This window comes from Cryptomeria japonica, chromosome 2 (assembly GCF_030272615.1).
Source record: "Cryptomeria japonica chromosome 2, Sugi_1.0, whole genome shotgun sequence".
Classification (NCBI taxonomy): Eukaryota; Viridiplantae; Streptophyta; class Pinopsida; order Cupressales; family Cupressaceae; genus Cryptomeria; species Cryptomeria japonica.
Window position 1 is genome coordinate 677,409,552 of NC_081406.1, and position 23,051 is coordinate 677,432,602.

Here is a 23,051-nt window from a genome sequence, read left to right on the forward strand (position 1 = left end):
ACAAAGTCTTAAGTCTTGGGCAACAAAAGCTTTCTTAGCCTCACGCGACAAGGTATAGATAAAGTCTTGAAGCAATACAATCTACACAACCTATGAACAAAGTAAATCCATAAAAATGAGATAACGAAATATAAAAAGAGTAGTCTTCTTAAAAAATTGAAGTTTGCAACTGTGTTTAAAAAATAAGATGTTTTACAAACCATATGTGAAAATTCCACCGGTTCAGAATTACCTTATTTTTTTTCCTCCAGCTTTCATGCCTTGTCTTTGTTTTGATTTCTAACTTTTCTGTCCACATCCTCCATCTTGCTAGTTTTCCTTTCTACTTTCGATGGGATATTGAATGTTATTTGAGCTTGGTTCATAATCCTAGTTAAGGATTGAGGTCTTTGTGGACTGTTGTTGAGCACACTATATATTTTTTCTCGTAATGGGAGAATGTCATTGATTAGTTTTCTAATGGTAACTTTTGAATGATCAGAAAATAGTGTATGGCTTATCTAATCAAAATCACTAACAGAGGCCAACTTGAAAACATGCAAAAAAACCTCCATTCTCTACTTTGCAGACAAAGAAATCATAATTTTTCTTTTCTGCTACTTTGAATAATTTAATGCTCCCATTATGTCCTTGTATACTGTAGCAATTAATTCACTTTATAGAGTGTAATTTAGTACGTTGTACTTAACTGTGGTTTCTTATTGCAGATTATTCATTCTCTTGACAAGGAGAACAAAAAGAAGCTGCTTTTCTTTGTAACAGGCAGTGATCGTGCTCCGATTAAGGGTCTTGCAAACCTTCGGTTTGTTATTTCTAAGAATGGTTTGTTTCATATACCCTACTTGCCAAGTAATCAGAATATGAACAAATTTCAGAAAATAAGTTATCTGAAAAAAATAGATGGTGTAACCTAAGGACGATTCATCAATGTTATGTTGCTGATTGGAAAAGCTATACAAAAGGAAGAAAAACCCCTCAAATATTGATTTGTTCCAAGAAAGTGGAAGAGATTAGCAAAGAAAAAAACATATTAATGTTCAGAAATTATCAAAGTAGGTCAGGTCAACAAACTCGAAAGCCTTAACCATTTAGAATAGAAAATAACTAATGTAAGAAGACCCTTAGCTATGAAATTAATTAATTACAAAAATACAAAAAGTAAAAAAGTAAAGCACCGCAAGGTAAACTGAAAATGGTTAAAATCCCTTAACCACAACATCTGACTACAGCTAACCATGGAAGATATGAAATCTCCAAAACAATAACAAACCCAAAGAAAAATGTGATGTAATTGTAGGAATAAGGAAAGCAAAACGAATGTAAGAGTTCTCTAAAGTTTAAATGCGGTTAGTCCCTCGGGAACAAGGGATAAAGTAGTAAGCTCACTGTTGACAGATGATTAAACATTTTGTTATATATGCAAGAAACATGACATTATATGAAATTATATTTTATTGGAATGATTGACTTCAAAGTTATGTAGATGTGCTGAATATATGAGTTGTTGGCATTGTTGTGGGCAGTGCTCTTAAATTGATTCATTTATTCTTGCTGATCCTAGATGAACATCTTCTGTTGTATTGATGAAAACTCTTTGTAATGTTTTGGCAGATTGCATTTCCAATGTTCATTGTGTCACACCAATGCAAAATTTTCAAATAAAAAAACATTTTTTTCTTCTTAGATGGCTAACCTAGCTGTGTAACGGCATGATTAAGGCTGACATGGTATTTATCAAAGAACATTTTTGTGTATTTACATGGCTTAAACTCGTCAATCCTTTCTCATTCCTCCACAGAAGAATAGAAAGAGCAGAATGGAGACCGCAGAACACCATACTAGCAGGTTTGAGCTGCTCTTCAGATGGCAGAAGCATCACTAGTCTTCCATTGAATAGAATTCAGAAAGGGCAGAAAAAGGGTGTTTCTTGGCAACAAAGGCGTTTATAGCTTTGCATACAGCTTAACTATTTAATTCTTGAAATTCTGTGTTGTCAATCTCTGTGTTATTCCCTTCAGAGTCTTGTTTGCATCGAATAGCTGGTCCCTGTTTTAATCAGTTAGAAGGTGTTGTTTGCGTGTTTTGATTACCTGTTTAAAATTTTATTATATGAAAATCCCATTTTCAAGGCAAGGCTATTAACAATCTAGTACCTATTTCTAAGTCAAAAAACATAGATACTTTCATTTATGTGTAATTCCCCCTTAGAGAATCTTTTAGAGTGTGCATATATGTATACCTGTCTATATGTAGATCTGCCTATATGTTTTGAAGAAACTCGGGTCCAGCCATAGGTGCATCATGCAAAGTCCTCGAAATTTTCACCTTAAGCTCTGAGTTGGTTACTCGATAAATTCTTTCCTTGTAGATAATCACCTCATTAATCATAGTTTACCTATCATCCTGTACGGTACCCTCAATAATGCCGATAGCCCAAGTGTCTTTAGAATACTCTGCTGAGATCAACTCGCCCCAATCAACAGTAATCGCCACTAAAGAAGACAAATGAGATCTCTTGGACAGGGCATTTGCAACAATATTTTTCTTTCTTTTGACATAAACAATGTCAAAGTCATATGCCTGAAGCCTCCTCACCCACTTATGCTGCCTCTCATTAAGGTCCTTCTAGTTCAGGAAGTATTTGAGATTGGTGTGATTGGTCTTAACAATTAACTTGTCTCCCAGGTATGGCCTGAATTTGGCCAAAGCATGCATAATGACCATCATCTTCTTATCACATATAGATTAACTCCTTTTAGCACGCCTCAAAGTCTTGCTTTTGAAGGTAATTAGATGCTTATCCCGCATCAATACAACTCCTATTCCCTCTCCTAAAGCATCACACTCCAACTCAAATGTTTTGGAGTAATAAGGAATAGCTAAAACTAGGCAAGTGCTCATTACTTGCTTGAAGTGATCAAAGCACCATTGCATTGCAAGTGACCAAACAAAAGCCCCCTTCTTGGCTAGATTTGTAAGTGGAGCTGCCACCTATGAAAAACCCTTAACAAATATTCAGTAGAAACTGCATAACCCAAAGGATTCTTTGAACTGTGAGAGATTTGTGGGTGCAATCCAATCAACAATTGCTTTGATCTTCTCAAGATCTACTCCCACACCCTTAGAGCTAATGATGTGGCCAATGTAGAGAAGCTCCGTCATGCCGAAATCACACTTAAACTCCTTGGCATATAATGATTTCCTCTCTAGGATGCCCAATACCTCATCAAGGTGCCTCATATGTTCCTCCCATGTCCTATTAAAGATCAAGATATCATCAAAGAATACGAGAACAAACTTCCTAAGTTGATTACAAAAAACCTTTTTCATACAATTGGAAAGTGGCTAGGGCATTGGTTAACGCAAAGGGCATCACCAAGAACTCAAAGTGATTGAAATGACACACAAATGCAATCTTCTCCACATCCTCCTTGCACATCTGATTTTGATAGTAAACAACCTCAAGTCAATGGGAGAAATAACAAGCACCATGCAACTCATTTGATAAGCTCGTCAATTTGAGGGATGGGATGTTTGTTCTTGATTGTCTTCTTGTTTAGGGCTTTGTAATCTATGCACATACACATTGTTCCATCTTTTTTCTTAACCAACACCACTAAAGAAGCAAAGGGACTCTTACTTGGTCTTAGATGCCCCATATCAAGCAACTTCTTAATAGCATTTTTTATCTTATCCTTAGGCATCTTCAAATGTCTACATGGTGTGGTAATCATCGGTTTGGATCCATCCTCTAACTCTATAACGTAAAATGCCTTTCTCCTTTCATGGTTCTTGTTTTGATTGGACCACGGAGTTCTATATTTACAAGCTCCAACGGTGTCGATGCAAAGTGTTCCTTTAATTTAAAAATCACTCTAGTTTGCTTCCCAAGTTGACATTTCTTACAGGTGATGTTTGTAGGCTTTGAAATGCTTGGTATGTCTCTCACAACTTCCTTACGACTAATCTTGACAAGATTGTCAAAGTTAAGGTGCCCCATCCTCTTGTGCTATAACTAGCTGGTCTTCTAGCCCCATATAACATCTTTTGTTAAAGATCCCTGACTAAAATTCTTAACCAAACCGCTGATTGTTTACAAATTCAAATTCTTTGACCAGCAAAAAGAGTTTTTGGAAGTTTATTGTATTTTCAATTTTTTTGAAGTTTTTTGGATTTTTGACAATACATGGAAATTCTGATAATAGTTTCCAGAATTCTGATTATTAATTGCAGCAAGTACAAATAAACAATAAAGAGGATTCTTGATAGAATTAAGCCGTTCAAGGCTTACCAAGAGGAGTCCAATGTTGGGGTTTGAGGGTGGAATTTGAGCCTAGAATGAAGCAGTGACTGATCCAAACACCTCCAGCTGCTACCAATGGCTGCAAATGACTTTATTTAATCTAGGATAATTACAAAAACTAATATTGAAAAATTATTCAGACCTAGTTGAAATTCCAAATTCTTGCCAGGCAAGATTCCCAAATTATGTCTCTTTTCCTCAAAGAATTGCTGCTGCTGCCCAAATCTGATATTTTCTTCACACCAAACTAACTCTGATCACTTATTAATATTCCAACAATGAATTCACACACCAATAGTGGTGCCAAAACCCTTTAGTTTATTTTTATTGAAACCCCAGGCAAGTGAATGGTACGGCTGGCCAAGGGAGTTGTATGGCTGGCATTTGTAGCTTATTCCTTGCTGCAATCTCTGATCCAAATGCTCAGATCTTATATAACAGACCTGACTATGCTGTGAAGAATAAAATCTTGGAGTAAATCGAACCCCAAAGTCCAAATTAACCTCTAATGATGCTGCTGTGCTGAAGAGAGGAGTGTGGGATTTCGTCCACACCACCTAAATCTAAAGGATTCACATCCTCCAAAGGCAGCTCAGGTAAATTTGTGCTGCTGCAGACCTCCACAACCCAAAGGATGCATAAAATTCATAAAACACAAAACAAAGAATGAATTGCCTCTTCTCAAAAAAAGATTCATAAACTCATCGAACCTCCACAAGGCATCTCCAAAGATGCTAAAGAATCTTATTCTCCCTCCAATTGAGTGCTCAACCTCAAGGGTGACTTCAACATGAAATTTGACCACCTTTTTAATTTATTAAATTGCCTAGGGAAGAGGGTCATGTAACTTTTTAAATAAAGTTACTTATTGAATTAATTGGCAACTTATAAGTTACTTTTATTAACCTTTTTCTATATTTAGAAAAAAGTAACTTTATAACATAAAATTATAAAGTTATATTATTATAAGTTCACCACAACAAAATATGTCTAAACAAATGACCCATTTGGCTAAACAATCATCCCCTTACACTACGAATTCGCTTGTGGGGATGGATGTCAAGCAAATTCAAACATCAATATAGCTAGAGAAATGGGGACATGACATTTTTCTTTTGATTTCATTGAGAATGTAGAGATTATTTGTTGTTTGTATGCATATGCTATCAATTTCCCATCCTTCTTGATTTCACATCCTCTAGGGTGAAATGTGAGAGTGTGCCCTTGGTCACACATTTGACTCACACTTAAGGAAATTTGGCTTCAACCCTTTAACATAGAGGACATTCTCAGTTCTTGTTATTCCATTATCTATACTAAGAGTGCCTTTCCTTAGAATTGTCTCCAAAGTCTACTATTCCTTCATCCACTTGTTCAAAAGTAAGAAATTTACTCTTATCACCTGTCATCTAAGTTACTGGTTCAGGTTTGGATTCAGGTTGGGATTCGGGTATGGATTCGTAGATTTGGCCAAAAAAATAATTCTTGGGTAAGGGTACGGGTTCGGGTTCATCCGTACACACACACACACACACACACACACATATATATATTATATTGACATATGTATATATATGTTGAAACATCAAAATTATATATGTTCACAGTTCAAACATACAAATATGAAACATACAATGTAACTTTCCCATACAATGATACATAAATGATAACAGATAAACCATAAATCATAAATCCATAATTGCCAATGCCAATAAATATTCTGATATTCATATATCGTAAATGTAATATCATATTCATAATTCGTAAAAAAGATAATATTCAAGTTTCAAGTTTCAATTGATTCAAGTTAAAAAACCACGTTACATGTTAAAAAAACCATTAAAAAAATTGTTTTTTATTTGCTTTTTTTTTGTTTTATGACTCGTGGGCCCTGTTTTTGGGAACCCATGGGCTTGGGTTCACACAGGTCCGCCAGGGCAGGACTCGGGTGGAACCCAGGTTGAACCAGGCTCGGACCAGGACTGGGCAAGAACCAGGACCCGGACCTGACCATTTTCCCCAAGAACCGGTATCTGAGCCTGTCATGTGTCTTGAACAACCGCTATCAACACACTATTTATCTCCTTCTTGCTTGCGTCTAGATTTATTTGAACAAGCATGGATTCTTCTTTGTTTTGTTGCTCCTACTCTTTCTTCTTCCAAGCCTTAGTTGATTCATCCTTCTTTTTATCATGAATATCCTCCTCGTTTTGTCTTGGAGGATCAGCAAAAATAGTTCTGCAAAAACGTGTTGTGTGCCCTAAATTGTTGCACTTGTAGCATATGATGCATAATCTATTAGAGAAAATGAATTATAGTTCCTTTTGGAGAAACTAGTATTACTCTTTGTATGAATTCTGCAATCTACTCCTTTGTGACCAAAATGATTACATGTAAAACAATAGCCATGAAAGGAATGATGGAACCCAGTTATACATGGCTGTCTTTGATGAAAGGACTTTTGGAAGCTATCCTTGTTTGCCTTTGGAAGTGGATTGTTCTTTTGCAGGATTTTATTCTCCTCCTCCTTGTTCTCCTCTGTCTTGTTGCCTTTCCTTTTGGTGGAACTCTTGAGAACCTCAATGTAGATTTTTCGGCCATTCTTCACTCATCTTTTGTGGCAAATCCATAGCTTTAGAACTTGTAGCCTCCTTTGTATTCATTTGATTTTCAACAAAATCAAGACCAATTTTAATAAACAATGACCTTTGCGAATTGAGGATAACATCCAATATTTTAGTTTTTTATTAAACTTCAAGCTTCGATTCAATTGTTCAATGGCTTTCTCCAACTCCTTTCTTAAAGAAATGATTTGAAGCTCCAATTTTTCACAATTAGATTCCTTTTCTTTAAGCTGATCTCTTATAATCTCCTCAATCGGTTTTGCATCTTCTAATTGTACTCTTAGATCTACAATCATTTTATCCAATTTGTCAAGACTTTGTTTTAGTTCCTCTTGAATTCGTACCTTTTGTTTCAAGATTATTTTCTTAAGCTTCTCGTTTTCTCTGTAAGCATAGTGGAGTTCTTCCTCAAGGTCTACTTCTTCATCTTCATTGCGACCTCTTTTTCTTCTTTCTCTTCATCTTTATCGTCCTTGACTTCCATTGCCATGAAGAGTATTTTTTCTCCATCATAGCTTGGACTTTCTTCCTGCTTCCCTTTGATGGCCTATTGTCTTTTCTTGAATAAAGACTCTTTTTGTATTTGCAAGAAGTTGTCTTCTTCTTTTTATAATGACCCTGCTTGAGGCTCTTCTTTTGATGGTGCTTTCTTCCTTTCTTCATGGAGTGATCCTCTTTATCCTCGCTGCTTTCATTTTTATTCTACAAACACTTGAAGCAAAATTTCCTATTCTACCACAATTTTAAAGCATCTAACAATTAGGAACACAAGAAAAACACACTATTTACATGGAAACACTTGCGGGAGAAAACCACAGAAAAATATTGCTTTTGTGTTCAGAACTTTTTACAATCTTCATAGACACCAACCCATAGGAGACACCAATTGCCTTTAGATGATTTTTTGGCACCAACCCACTAGAGACACCAATCTCCTTGAATGCAAGGCACTAACCTCCAAAAGTATAATGTGATGATTATTTGATCCTCTTCTTGAAACAGATCTAATTCTCCTTTACAAATTGACTCAAAACTTCACCAAAATCTTCCTTAGCATATGCTCAATATATCTCTTAAAATCTACTCCAAAGTCTTCACAAAGTCTACATCTAATCTTCAATACATTCTGCTCATAAGTCTGCAACAATTCACCCTTAAATTCTGCTCTAAATAGGAAAGATGTTCAATAATTTCTTGCCCCTTAATCCTCAAACGATCTGCTATTTATACATGCTAAGACACCTCTTCATGCAACGGTTACAACCCTCCATCCTAGGTTGGCCAAGGCTGCAGGTAATTTTTTTTTTTATTTGATTGGAAAAACTTTAGCAATGTGAGTGTCACTTTCAAGGAGGGGTTGGCCCTTTATTTATTGGTTTAGTTTATATGCCCAAGCTGGGTGCTAAAACCAAATGAGGTTGCTCCTTTATGAAGAGGGCACAATTTTTTTTATTATTGTTAATTTAAACACCACTAAAGTGGAGGCCACAACAGGGGAGGTCGGCCCCAATTAAAGATTTTTAATTGTCACAATAATCCAAGATGATTAGGTCAGTAAGCAAGATATTCTTTTCATTTGTAAAATAATCCAAAGTAGCATAGTATCAAACCAAACTAGAAGGCCCAAGCACTCAAATGTGACTCAAGGGAGATGATGGAGGAAACTGAACCACACCTAAACTATAAGGAGGTCTAGTAACTCAGTGGCTGCAACCCTTCATGTATATGTGAACAGTGTAGCGTCATAAATTGTATACCTTTTACTAGGGTATCCAATTTTACGCTCTCCTTGCAATCATTTTAGTATCTCCCATTCCTCTATGCATTATAGGACCTTTTTTGTATTAAATTAATATTTAATCCAAAGAAACGGGACTTGGACTCGACAAGGCTGACTCGGACTCGGACTTGGGACTCGAAGTCAAACTTGGCTGGACTCGAGAAAGTGAAAAACTCAAGAAATTTAGAGATTTTTAAAGATTTAAAACTTGTTTCATGCACCCTTTATTGAATACACCGTAAAGACACAATAACATCATCAAACTCGACTCATTTGATTACATACACAAGTATACATCAATCACATAAGCATAAATGCAAATTGTAGCTGAAGGAAATAACAAACATAGATATATAAATATTGTCAAATGTATACAATATTACAAAACTCATGGAATAAAAAATCCATGTCATCATATGATCATCATCAAATGGTCCATACAAATACAAAGGTAAATACAACTACAAGCCTATGGCTCAGAGGAGCATGCACCCTCTGGCCCTGACCCCCTGCGAAGGCATCTAAGGTAGGTCCTGGATGATTCGACAGCCATAGTCGCTTCTCATGACACCATGCCATACTCACCAACATCACAAACATCTGTGTAACTATCGGTATCTGCCTCTGAATCTCCTGTCTCTGCTCGTGCTCTCCGCTCCTCCTCTACCATGGCTATAGCCACAGTCTCTATATCTACTTGGTCAATCCAATCAGTGTCATCATCACTAAAGACAGCCGCATGATCAATCTCAGTGGCCCACTCTGCATCAAGATCAACCTCATCTAGAATGATAGGAGAGATGTCAGCTAATGCATTCTTTCTCATTCTCAAGCGGAGGTTGTAGTGAACGAAGACGAGATCATTCACCTTCTCCACGGATAATCTATTGCGCCTCTTGGATTGTATGTGCTCAAACATACTCCAATTGCACTCACAACCAGATGTGCTGCATGGTTGGCCCAAGATGCGAATGGCCAACTTCTAAATATTTGGTGTCATTGGGCCAAAAAAGCTCCACCAATTATCTGAGTTTGAAATGAGAAAAATAAATAAAATCAGTCTCACTCATAACTCATTTAACAATATACAATAAAACTAAAATTAAGCCTTACAATAGATTTTTACCTGGCATCATAGTTGTCCTATTTTCTTTGGCAATAGGACGAGAGAAGGTCTCCCCTTGTGCATTTGAGAACAATTGTAGCTCTCGAATAAGCTCTGTCTGAGTAGTACCAACAGGTGCCATCTTCTCCATGATTGAGTATAGCTCATTAAGGACCTCCACATCAGCCTTGGAAGTAGGGCTAAAATGGAATGTCGGATTCAGATAATAGGTTTCTGCATGGATGGGCCTATGAAGCTGATGACGCCAACTCCTATCAATGATCTCGCAAATGGGACCATACTTGCTCTCATCTCCTTCATAGATGGATTTGATGCCCTCTTTTGCCCTATCCATGTCCTCATATATGTAGCCCATTGCGGGCTTTTCTCCATCCGCAACTCACAACAAAACCACCAAGGGCTTAACAAACTGCAAAATTGAAAATATTGTGTAATTTAGAAAAATGAGCAAATAAGAGAATATGATGAATAAGTTATAAAACAAAAAGTTAAATTGTAGAATTTATAAAAAATTTACCTTCACTATCTCATCACAAGGGATCCAAAAGTCTCGCTCATCAAAAATGCAGTTTGCCATATCTTTCCCTGCAGGGGTGGTAGCATAGGATGAGGAAGACCACCCCTCACCAACAATCATACGTATCAAGGATGACTTATAGCGAAGCATGGACTGCAATGTGATGAAGTTTGTGGCAAATCTTGTGATTCCTGGACAAGCTAACTCCTTCTGCTCTGTGTATTGTCTCATAAGAGCCAACACCCATGAATGATTATATACAAATTTGCACACATTTCTCACCCTTTCTACAGATCTCTTGACCCATGGGAGTTTTCCAATATCCTCCAACATGAGGTCAATGCTATGGGCGGCACATGGAGTCCAAACTCTAGATGGGTGCCTCTCCATCAATAGTCTACCTGCAACAACATAATTTGTTGCATTGTAATTAATGAAGTTACAAAATATTAATTAATTTGCAAACAAAATTAGTTTGTATTTGTAATCAAAAGTTTACCTGCAGCAACATAATTTGTTGCGTTGTCAGTCACCACCTGTACCACATTCTCCTCACCCACCTCATCAATCAACTCCTCTATCTGCTCACATAGGTTGGTGGCATTCTTGCAATGGGCGGAGGCATCAATGGACTTGAAAAGCAAGATCAATGATCATTCAATAAATCATTAATTGAAAAATAAAAAATTAATGACTAAATGAAACTAAAATTAATCAATCACCTACAGAAGAAACAAGAAAATTAAGGAGAGTTCTATTTCTCCTATCTGTCCAACCATCAGTCATGATGTTGCAACCTTTAGTGCTCCATATCTGGCGTTGTTCACCTAATTCCTTCTTCACATCATTCACCAATTGAGTCAAAATGGGCCCCTCAAATCAGTCTCAGAAGGGGCTTTGAACCCCACCCTGCATATGGTAAGGGCATTAACCATTTCTTGCCAATAAGGAGACCTGTCGCAAATAAATTAAATGAGATAAGCTAAGTATGTACGAGAAAATATAAAACGAAGAATCAAAGTATAAAAATTAAAACAATCAAACATAAAACATTCACCTGTCTATAAAGAATGGAACACTGCCGTAAACCCAAAACCTGCCAACTGCCATTTTAGCGGCATCATGGACCTCCTTGTTCCAACCCATGCTCTCAAGCGACTGTTGGGACCCAGGAGTAGTGCGAAGCACAAAGAAGGTATCCAACCTAGATTTACGAATTCTAGGTCCAATGCTAACACTCCTAGTCCCACTACCACTGGCAGTGCTAGGAACATGAGTAGTGGCACCTGCAGAAGAAAAAGCACTACCACCAGCAATAGCATGGTGAGATGTGGAGGCATGGAAGAAGGCCCTCCAACACAACCTAAATCTGTCCCACTTCCAATAGCCACACAATCCTCCACACAATCCTCCTTTTGCTTCTTTTTGTTTTCAATTTCTTCAACCATTACATAGCACTCGCGTATGGCCTAAGTCGTTGCTTCAATGCATGGGTCGGCATCATGGCCACGCACACAAGCAATATGGTATTTCAATCTATAAATGCCTCCATGGAATATTGTTTTGCAAAACATACATTTTGTCTGCCCCTTTCTTTGCCCAGAAAAATCTTCGTGAAATTTCCAAGCGGGGTCCTTTCTAATTGGGGTTCTAGAAGATGAAGACATTGTATGATAGTTTTGTGAAACTTAAATAAGAAAGTGAAGGTTGCTGCAATAAATTATAAGTCATTAGACATTACAAATACAAAAAAAATTAATACATTCATTCTCGTTGTACATTTTTTTCAAAAAAACTAAGGTAGGGTTTGTAATTTTTTTTTTTTTAAATGTAGGGTTTGATCAAAATTTCAAACCCTACTTTTTTTTAAAAAAAATTACAAACTCTACATACAACCCTATGTAGTAACATACAAAAGATTTTGGAAAAAAAATGTAAAACTTTCAAAAGAAATGAATAGAAAATGAAATTTTTGCATACAAGAAACAAAAAAATCTCAAATAAAACAATCTTACCTCTTACAACAAGCTTGAAATGAGCTGCAAATTCTTCCTATCCAACTCTTGATGCACCAAATCCAAACACAATGCAACCCCAATGTGATAAAGGGAAGAAATCTTGAGCTTCCTCCTTGCTAGTTTTTCTTCAATGCACCCTTGTTTTTCTTCACAACTCACTTTTCTCCTCCTATTTTGCCAAATGAATGAAATGAAGTTCACTTTTAGGGTTAGAGGATAAATAACAAAAAAAGAACAAGTTAAAAAAACTTTAAAAAATGTTTTTCTTTTTTGGCTTTTTTAAAGCCCAGCCGGTCGGCCGAGTCCCAGGCACGGGACTCGCCGAGTTTGGCGAGTTTATGCCAGACTCGCCGATATGCCAAACTCGCCAATTCGGCGAGTCTGGCGAGTTCACCCCCTGGACTCGGATGAGTCCAAGTCCGAGCTCACCAGACTCGGGGGGTATGACTCAGACTTGGATTCGCCAAGTTTGGGCGAGTGTGGGCGAGTCATGTTTCTCTGATTTAATCAATATAATGGGTCTTATTTCACTTTAATACATCAACACTTTATTATTTGGGGCCTTATTTTAAGGTGTGCCCTTTATCTTATTTCATTTCATGATTATACGGGCCCTATGTCATTTCAAAGTTCAATGCAACTTTTCCCGCACTTAAATACTATATCTTCTCCTATAAATTGCATTTCTAATATTAGGGCCCTATTATCTTGCATCCCTAAAAATTCGGGCCTATTTTGTTGGGACGTAGGTGCTTGGCACACCTATGTCAGAGCATAGGTGCCCAAGGCGACATTGTCTGATGCTTTTTGGCTCGAATTTCGGGAGGATAATATGTTGGTCTTACCATTTCCAAGACTGTCCCTAATGCAAAAATATGATAATTCTAAGTCGGCCAAAAGGTGATTTTACTTTGGGATCCCTATATAAGACATCTCCCTTAATTCATTTCATCATCTTCTATCATCACATTCCTACATCTACAAGTTACATTTCAAGAGCAATACTTCAAGAACATAACTAAGTCTAAAGAGTAGCAAGCTACATCAAGGCATCTTCAATTATGATTTCATGATGGATTTTATGATGATTTATCATGTTATTGCATCAACACATAGAGGACTTATCCTAAGAGCATTGCATCACCAATTGAAGGAATAATCAATTCAATCAATCATTTCAATTTAAATTTCTATTTTGAATTCATCATAGTTGTAGGGTTGAGTCCCAACCTGGGGTTTGACTTGGGCAAACCCCTTTACAACCCCCAAACACCTTTTTTCTCCTATGCAGATTCAGATTTAGCTACAGGTCCCCAACAGAGACGGAAGATCAAAAAGCACTCAAAATTCAAAGACAGACCACATAACTCAAAAGCTCATCTGAAAACACCAAGATAAGGGCATTTTGGGTGCCATTGTCTTGGACAGGGGTGCCTAGGGCACCATTGTCCTCCCAGATAAGGTTTAGGCTGAAATTTGATTGGGTGCCAATGTAGTGTCTCGGATGTCAAAATCCAGATCAGTGTGCAGAAATTCATTAGTAGGACAAGGGCACTTTTTCCTAGACGAGATCGCCCATAGCACCTATGTCCTACGTGCTAATGTCCAAGCTTCAAACACAAATTCTTCTCTACATCCCCTTTCCAATTTTGGGTTGGTTTTGTGATTAGCAATTCTACATTTATCTGTTTATGTTGTCCATTGTTCATTTTGTACCTTCTAGCCCTAATTCTTACATTCAATTCATATCCTTCCAATTGCTCATTTTCAACTCAATAAAAGGGAGTAGAATACAATCTGCATTCAGCCCTCTTTCTAATAAAATTGAGGCTGAATCTATTGACTTCATTCTCCTTTTAATATAATCATTGTGAAATAGGTCGTATTTCTAGTTTGCATGCATAAACTCGCGAACCCTATTTCCATACATTACAAAAGGTAGATAAGAAAACAATTTCCTTGTGGATTGCTCACAAAAAGGAGGGTCTCATGCACGAATTTTGTGTTTCTCTTGGCATAAACTCCATGTTATGGACTCAATTAATTTTATCAAACCATTCTTGTGTGAGTATCACATGCTTTCCATTTGTTACAGTGTTTTTACTATATTTTAAGTTATTTCATGCCATTTAATTTGAGAGAGGTTTGCAATACTCTATTATTTGACTTGACAATTTGAGGTAGCATTTGAAGAAAACCATGGTATTGGTGAGGAAGGGCTATTCTTGTGACCTTTCACCACTGTTTATGCCCAGGTGCAAATCTTATCTAGCAATTGTAAAATTCTTCTTATGTTTTTTCCCTATTCACTGTAAGATAGTATTTCTTTTGGTATTTATCTTGGATACTTTTTAGGTTGCTTTTTGATATTTTATATCATGTATTGATGGTCCCATCGACTACTGACTTGTCATCTGTGGACGTTAATGTGATTTCTTTCATTTGAAAGCTTTGCATGGGACCTTTTCTGCTAGAAACCTAGATCACCTAAACGAGCCCACTTCTCATGAATCTATTGAATTTTCATTATTGCTTGAAAACTTCTTACTGGTAGAAGGATTAATTTTGTTTTTGAGGAGATTCATATAAAAGTAAACCTGGAGTTGATCTAGCTCATCATTCATACCCTTATTCTGTTTACTATTTTTTTGATATTGAGAATTTTAGGTTCAGATTCTGAAAGGTTACCCACTGCTCATACTTGTTTCAATCATCTGCTGCTGCCTGAGTATCAAAATAAAGAAAAGGTATTTGTTTCAATTCTAAAGGAGTATATATGATAAAGATGTCTTTTAATTTCTATAAAGAATGAATTGGTCTACATAATCCTTTGTTTATCTTTCCCATCGTTCGAATAATACTAAATCATGTGCATGAATAATGTCCTATGTTACAGCTTAAGGAGCGATTATTGACAGCAATCAACAATTCACAAGGCTTTGGGCTCATGTAATTGAACTGAATTTTTCTGAGGTTTGAAGTTCAAATTTCCCAGTGGTGTGTAATCACACTGTATATATTTGTACAACAAAAATCAGCCAATAACTAGGACCTTTCAATTGTGTGATTTTCTTTTAGAAAACATCTGAAATGTATAACATAAATTGCAAAAATAATATCAAATCAAAGTAAAATGCTATCCACACACTTGTTCTTTTACTGTACAGTTCGGGAGAGCCAAAATATTGGTTTTTTGAAATGCAATTCATCAGTTTCAATGTTTCACAGCAAAGTTCTTGAAACTGTGTCCTAAACAACCTCTTAGTGAACCCAGCTTAATTTTTCTCCAAGTTTCATGGATGGGGCAACACATGTATGCGGTTGGAGGGGTGGCAAAAAAAATTCTAGATATTGGTGACAGCAGTAAAATAATATTAAAACAGATTAATAACTTTAACTATTAGCAACCAAACAATCATCAGTCTTCAAAATTTCTCTGAAGAGCACAAATCCACGAGGTCTAGTTGTATGAATACTTAAGGTGTGCAAAAGAACGGGCTAGACATTTCTAGTTGAGCAGAGAAATTATTTGGAATCTCTTCAGCAGTGCATGAGGATTTTGACTCATTTGAAATCAGATTAAATGGTATGCCAGCGGATGAACAATCCAAATTTGATGGGTAAATTAATTTTGATAATAGTGAAGATGAATGGAGAAGAGCATCAACATGATATATGTTGTTACCATCATTGTTTACATCTACGATTGATTCCATATTGAATTTAACCTCTTGTACTAGAGCTTCTTACTCATAGTTGAAAAACTTAGACTCAAAAACTCAGTTGACCAAAAGAACTTCAAAACCTTGGTCTCAGAAAATTTTCTAAATATTAAAAAATGCATAAATTTGTAAAAATATATTTTAAAACCATGCATACTACTGAATTTAGGGAACATATTACTGATTTCCTTTATATATAGATAAAAAATGTACTTCAATACACATCATAGGCCAAAAACCAAGTTTGATACATATCAATTTCAAATTTCAATACAAATAAAAACTACAAATTATAATTTCAATATTCATAATCTAAATAACCTCTTCTAGTTCAAAACAATTTGTTGCCATTGTGTGGGTGTTCTGGAACTAGATAGTATAGTTACATTATCTTCAATAGGTATCTCAACCGCAAGATCATGTTGTGAATGCAATGAACTCACTAATTGCTCACTAGCAGTGCCTTCTACCCCATCAAATGTTTTCATTTACGCTTTGTTTTCTTTTTCCCTATCCAAAGCAACCATATTATCATAAATGAATGAATGCATCCACATCCTCTAGAACCCAATTTGAATACGGATATATGGCATTGAGGTTAGAACCCAATCTGAATATGGATGTATGTCATTGAGGCAAGTGTTTGATGTTCCTTTTGACCCTCTACCTTTCTAAATGCAATCAAAGCTTGTGTTGCACAAAGAAAAGAACTATTCAAGTGTTTTTGAGTAAATTTCATGTGCTATTTTGTGTGAATGGCCTAAAATAAATCTCCAATTGCATTTACAACTATAAAACTATAGGGGCAGGACAAAATGTGGATGGCAAGATTTTGAAAATTAGGTGCTGCATCGAAACCTTCTCAGCAGAAATTTGTAAGGATTGTAGTAAACTTTAAAAATTATAGTAAACAAGGAACTAAAATTAAATATATATGTTATTTTTATCCAGCTATAGAGTGGCTCTCTTTCAAATGCATAATGATGAAGAAACTAATCTTCCCTCATCCTCACATAAATTTGTAACACATCTTGGATGATGTCTCCAAGGTTCTCATTAGGATCGTCTTCGCCAAACATGTTTTGAGAACATCTCCAACCTTCTTATTTTCTCTAAATGATGTGAAGCAAAGTTTATGGTTCAAATAGGAAGTAGTAACATGAATATGTTGATGGAGTTGTTCATTCACCTCCAAACAATAATATGTTAAATTGTGATAATTTGCCAAGATCTAGAGGCAACGAAATGCACAAATAAGAGAGAACAAAATGTGACAAGAATAAATTGCATTCCTATCAATTATGCAAAATATGACCAATTGGATCATTAAGCATTGTTGTTGTTGTTCATACAATGAATATGAGTCTGCATATATAGGCAAGGTTATATGGATATGTGAGCACACAAACATGACATGTAGCTCAATAAGAAACAATGGTAGGTAGAAAATAGGTGTGGTAGGTAGGGGAAACAATAAAATATTCCACATGAGGTGGATCACCCACCGAAGGTGGAATTATCACTCCACAATAAGTGGATATGATAGAGTAGAACAAGATCACACCATAAAAGGTGGAAATTCTCTTACACACACTATCCCAATGTGGCACAAACACTCAAGTGTCTCATACCCAAACTACTATGAAATGCATTTCCTAAGTAAACTTAAGTAAGGTGTAATAATATCCATGATGAATAATTATTTACACCAACATAAATGAATTTATGTTTTTTTCTATTTTGACCCATACAAATATTGAATCACTTTTTTGTCTTTGTCTATGGCCCCATATAAATACTCCATGAAATTTTTATCCCCATCCACTAAATGTAGAATGCTAATCAATGGTTTTTACACCTAAAACAAGAGACTATATGAAAATGAAGTTAGAAAGTTGAAATTAAAAATATAACTAGCAAATTAAAATTTACAAAATAATATTCTAAAAAAAACAGAAAAAACAAGAGACTATATGAAAATGAAGTTAGAAAGTTGAAATTAAAAATAAAACTAGCAAATTAAAATTTACAAAATAATATTCTAAAAAAAACAGAAAAAACAAGAGACTATATGAAAATGAAGTTAGAAAGTTGAAATTAAAAATAAAACTAGCAAATTAAAATTTACAAAAACATCTTTAAAAAAACAGAAAAAACAAGAGACTATATGAAAATGAAGTTAGAAAGTTGAAATTAAAAATAAAACTAGCAAATTAAAATTTACAAAATCAACAAATTGTAATATTCTAAAGTAATATAAAGGGAACCTTTGATCAAAAACTTACCTTGGTCTCATTTGTGCCCATGGCAAATGTATCATAAAAAATGGTCTTCATGACCTTCTTTGCATGGACTATATAAGGACTCGCTAACCATCTTTTTCTCACAAACATGTGCTTAAAGTTTGATGCAGAAGCATCCAAGGTGTAAGAGCAATCTTGCATAACCTAAAAATATTGTTTAATTTTTCAATCATGACTAATAATGATATAGTTACTATTTTTAGTAAGTTGACATTTTTGCACCTCTAGAATAGTGAAAGAATCATCTTAACATCTTGTAGCATTTGAGAGATATTTGAGTTTTTTTGGGGCAAATTTCCCTAATATAGCTTCAAATGCACTTTTGAGGGCTTAGAGGACTCAAATGGACTCGAAAGTTGGTCAGGGTTGTAACAATATGCTTTGTTGTCATAGGTCTCATAATCTTTCCAATGATATATGATAGTTAAATATTTGATAGTTAGTTTAAAAGTTATGGCTCCCATAAGTTTGACTACAAGAAATCCAATAAAATATTTTCTTAAGTCGAAAAATAGGTGGTTAGGGTTTTAGTGTTCAAAAACAAGGAATTTTACTTTCCAGATAATTCTAGGGTGGTTATACATTCTAAATAAAAGAGTTGAATAAGGGTTACAAAAGACAGATCCAGTAGTGTAGATTGTGGCTTTGGCTTGCAGATTATTGTAATGATATAGCATGTTATTTTCTAAATATTATAGTGTCGTTCCATTGGGATGATAGAAAGCAAGTATTTATTTCTTGCATTTTATTTATTATTTTATTTATTATTTTTTTTGCATGATTGGGTTTCGAAGCGGAGTACCCTTTATCAAGTGGTATCAAAGCAAAAGTTCTTGATTATGTAAATGCATTGTCGAACATGAAGTAGTTTGAGGATTGTGGTTGTGGGTTTGTGAAAAAAATGAGAGAAGTGCCTCCACGAAGGAACCATGGTGGACGAAATGATGTTGTGATAGAAGAGGGTTTTAGGTTTTAGATCCCTCCAAAGATAAGTTCAAACAGTTCAAACACTACAAGAGGAGTTGCATAGAGGAGTTGATATTAGAGCAAGTGATGAAAGTGAGAATGAATCTGAAAAAAAATATTTCAAAGGAGAACAAGAAGCAACCAAAGATCTTGATGAGGCTAGGTTTTTTAGGGCCATTTTCAAGATTGGAAAAAGGCCAAAGATTGAAGCTTCTACATTTTTTGGAAATCTTAATCCAAAAGAGGTGATCAATTAGATCAATGACATGGAAGAGTATTTTGAGTATGAAGAAGTAGAAGATCTTAAGAGGGTCATATTTACAAAGACCAACCTAAAGGGTCATGCCAATATTTGGTGGAAAGAAGTTCAATTAGAAAGAATTAGAAGAGGGAAGAAGAAAATAACAAGATGGGATAGGATGGTGGAAAATTTGAAGAGACAATTCATTCTTATTGACTTTGCATTGGATTTGTCGAAGAAAATGCAAGGTTTAAAACAAGTGGGAAAATCTATGAAGAGTATACAGAAGAGTTCTATTGAGTCTTCATTAGAATTAACAAGCCATTATGAGGCTAACAAGGAGAAAGTTGTTCGTTACATAAATGGATTGAAGCAGAGCATTCAAGAAGATTTGAGTTTAGTAAGAATGTCTACCATTGAATATGCATATCAATTTTCTTTTAAGGTAGAAGAGAAGTTGAACCAAATATTTGAGAGCAAGCAAAATAGAAGAGGTCATGGTGGAAGGATTGGTGGATAGTCTTATGGAGGCCAAAATGAAGATCAAAAGAAGAATGAAAAATCTAGTAGCAATTAGAATCAGAAGGGAAATAATGTCTACCATTCCCATGATCAAAATAATGGAGGTCAAAGAGAGAGGAAGAGGATGAGAACTGTGAAGGGGAGGCTTTCATGGAACATGTTTGTAGTGTGAAGGACATAGAGCCTTTGAGTGTCCAGGCCAACATCAAGGGAAAAATAGGCGACATGAGGGTAACGCACAAGTTGCCCATGTAGATGAGATGTTGAGTCCTCACATTTTGAAGATGCAGAGAGAGGAGAGATTCTTTTTACTAAAAGTGCCTTGCTAAATAATGAGAAAGAACCAACCCAAAGGAAGAATTTGTTTCAACAAGATGTAAGTGTAATGGTAAAGTCTGAAATTTTATTAAGATGGTGGTAGTATGGATAACCTTGTTTCAAAAGAAATGGTTGGCAAATTGAAGTTAGAGAGAAGGCGGCATTTGAATCCCCACCAGATTGCTCAGTTGCAGGGCCACGAGACTTTGGTCAATGAACAATGTATGGTAAAGTTCAAAATTGAAAACTATGGTGATGAGGTATTATGTGATATTATGCCTATGGAAGTTAGTCATATGTTGTAAGGGAAACCATAGCTATTTGATCGTTATGTAATACATGATGGGTATGCAAATACTTTTTTTTTTTACGAAGGATGGAGTTTGACACAAGTTGAAGCCATTGAAGGAGGCAGAGGGAAAGAATATGATTAGTTGATGGAAGAAAATTTCTAGATGGCATGAAGCATGAGCATATGCAATTTTCTTTAATTCCTAAAGCTAACAAAAGGGAGGTGGAATATATACTTGTGGAAGTTGTAGATATGTCAAGGATGAGTTTCAAGATATTGTATCTAATAATTTACCACCAGTGGGAAAGATTAGTCTTCAAATGGACTTGATTCTTGGAGCTAGTTTGTCAAATAAGACAACCCATAGAATAACTCCATTAGAAAGTGAAGAGTTGAACAAACAATTGCAAGAGTTGTTACAAAAGAGGTTGATTTGAGAAAATTTGAGTCCATGTGTGGTACCTACAATACTAGCACCAAAGAAAAATGGAGAATGGAGGATATGTGTATAAACTCCCGAACTATCAACAAGATTACTATCAAGTATAGATTTCCCTTTCCGAGGATGGATGGTATTTTGGATTGTTTGAGTGGACCTAAGTACTTCACAAAGATAGATTTGAAGAGTGGGTATCACCAAATCCAAATTGGAGAACGAGGTGACTGGAAAACAACCTTCAAAACCAAGGAGGGCTTGTACAAGTGGTTAGTCGTGCCTTTTCGACTAATTAATGCATCGAACACATTTATGTCGCTCATGAACAAAGTATTAAAAAGTTTTTGGGTAAGTTTGTTATTGTTTACTTAGATGATATTTTGATTTTGAGTAAGACATTGAAGAAGCATATATTGTATATGTGTAGGGTCTTTTAGAATTTAAGAGAAGAAAAGTTGTTCATTAACCTTAAAAGAAGTGTAATTTTTGGAAGGAGTTAGCGTACCTGGGATTTCTTGTCTTAGCAGATGGTCTTAAAATGGACCCAGAGAAAGTAAAGGCTATCCTTGAATGGTCTAACCCAAGGAGTGCTACTGAGGTGAGGTCTTTTCACGGTTTGGCTATTTTTTATAGAAACTCCATTAGGAATTTCAATAGTATTTGCACATCCCTAACCGAAAGAATGAGAGGAGATACAGGAGCAGCGAAGAGTTTTGATATTTTGAAGCATAAAGTCACGAAACATGTTTTGGTACTTCCATATTTTAATAAGGTATTTTAGGGAGATTGTGATGCTAGTGACAATGTCATAGGAGCAATATTGAGTCAAGAGGTAAACCCATTGCTTACTTTAGTGAAAAGTTGAATGATGCTTAAAGGAAGTATTTTGTTTATGATCAAGTGTTTTATGGTATAGTGTAAGCCTTGAAGAAATGGATACATTTCTTTTGCCTAAACTGTTTATTTTATTTACTAATCATCAACCTTAATAATATTGGAATAGTTAAGGAGAGTTGAATCAATGTCATTTAAAATGGATTGAGTTTTTGTAGAATTACAACCTTTTTTTGAAGCACAGGATTGAAAAGTCTAATAAAGTTGTAGATGCCTTGAGTAGAAGGCATAATTTATCGACAAAGATGCAGATCGAAGTTGTAGGTTTCCATAAATTGAAGAGTTTGTATCCAAGGGATCCTAATTTTCGAGAGGCTTGGAGATCTTGCATGAAGCCTACTACTTTAGACGAGAAAAGATGGTTGGATTTTATGATCCAAGATGGGATGTTTATGATTAAAACAAGCAGAAAAACATTTTCTTATAGTCCAAGATGGGATGTTATTCAAAGGAAACTAGTTGTGTATTCCAAATAGTTCCATGAGGGAGAACTTGATTAAGGAGAAGCATAATGGAGGTTTGGTTGGACACTTTGGTTGAGATAAGATCATTGATCTTGTCGATGAGCATTATTATTGGCTACAATTGCAACAAGACGTGAAGAAGTTTGTGCAAGGTTGTAGAGTATGTCAAATGGAAGAAGGAACCAAGCAGAATACAAGTTACAAGTTTGTATCATCCATTAGCTATACCAAAGATGCCATGGGAGGATATTAGTATGGATTTTCTTCTTGGTTTATTGAATACTCGGAGAGGATATGATTCCATTTTTGTGATGGTGGATAGATTCTTGAAGATGACACATGTTATTCCTTGTAAGAAGACTAATGATGTTCATGTTGAAAGGTTATTTTTCAAAGAGGTGATGAGACTACATAGTCTATCAAAGAGTATAGTTTCCGATTTGTTGGCATATAGATTTTGTCACTTAACTTTGTCTTCCAACGCCCAACCAAGTGACAATCTAAAACAAATAGTTGAGATGGGTA

The 23,051-nt window shown here is 35.5% G+C and overlaps 1 protein-coding gene across 8 annotated transcripts in view; it reads left to right on the plus strand.

The window, feature by feature from the left end:
• The window catches only part of LOC131036882 (uncharacterized), a 222,540-nt gene extending 207,013 nt beyond the window's left edge, over positions 1–15,527 (plus strand). For 7 of the 8 annotated variants that reach the window (XM_057968889.2, XM_057968890.2, XM_057968892.2 and 4 more), the window contains 3 exons: positions 708–822; positions 15,036–15,115; positions 15,265–15,527. In XM_057968889.2, the coding sequence (XP_057824872.2) occupies positions 708–822; positions 15,036–15,115; positions 15,265–15,321 (252 nt within the window). In that variant the 3' untranslated portion in view covers positions 15,322–15,527. Of the gene's footprint in view, positions 1–707; positions 823–14,552; positions 14,624–15,035; positions 15,116–15,264 lie in introns of those variants that run through there. The other variant, XM_057968891.2, reaches the window with a different exon arrangement.
• Positions 15,528–23,051: the final 7,524 nt, after the last annotated feature.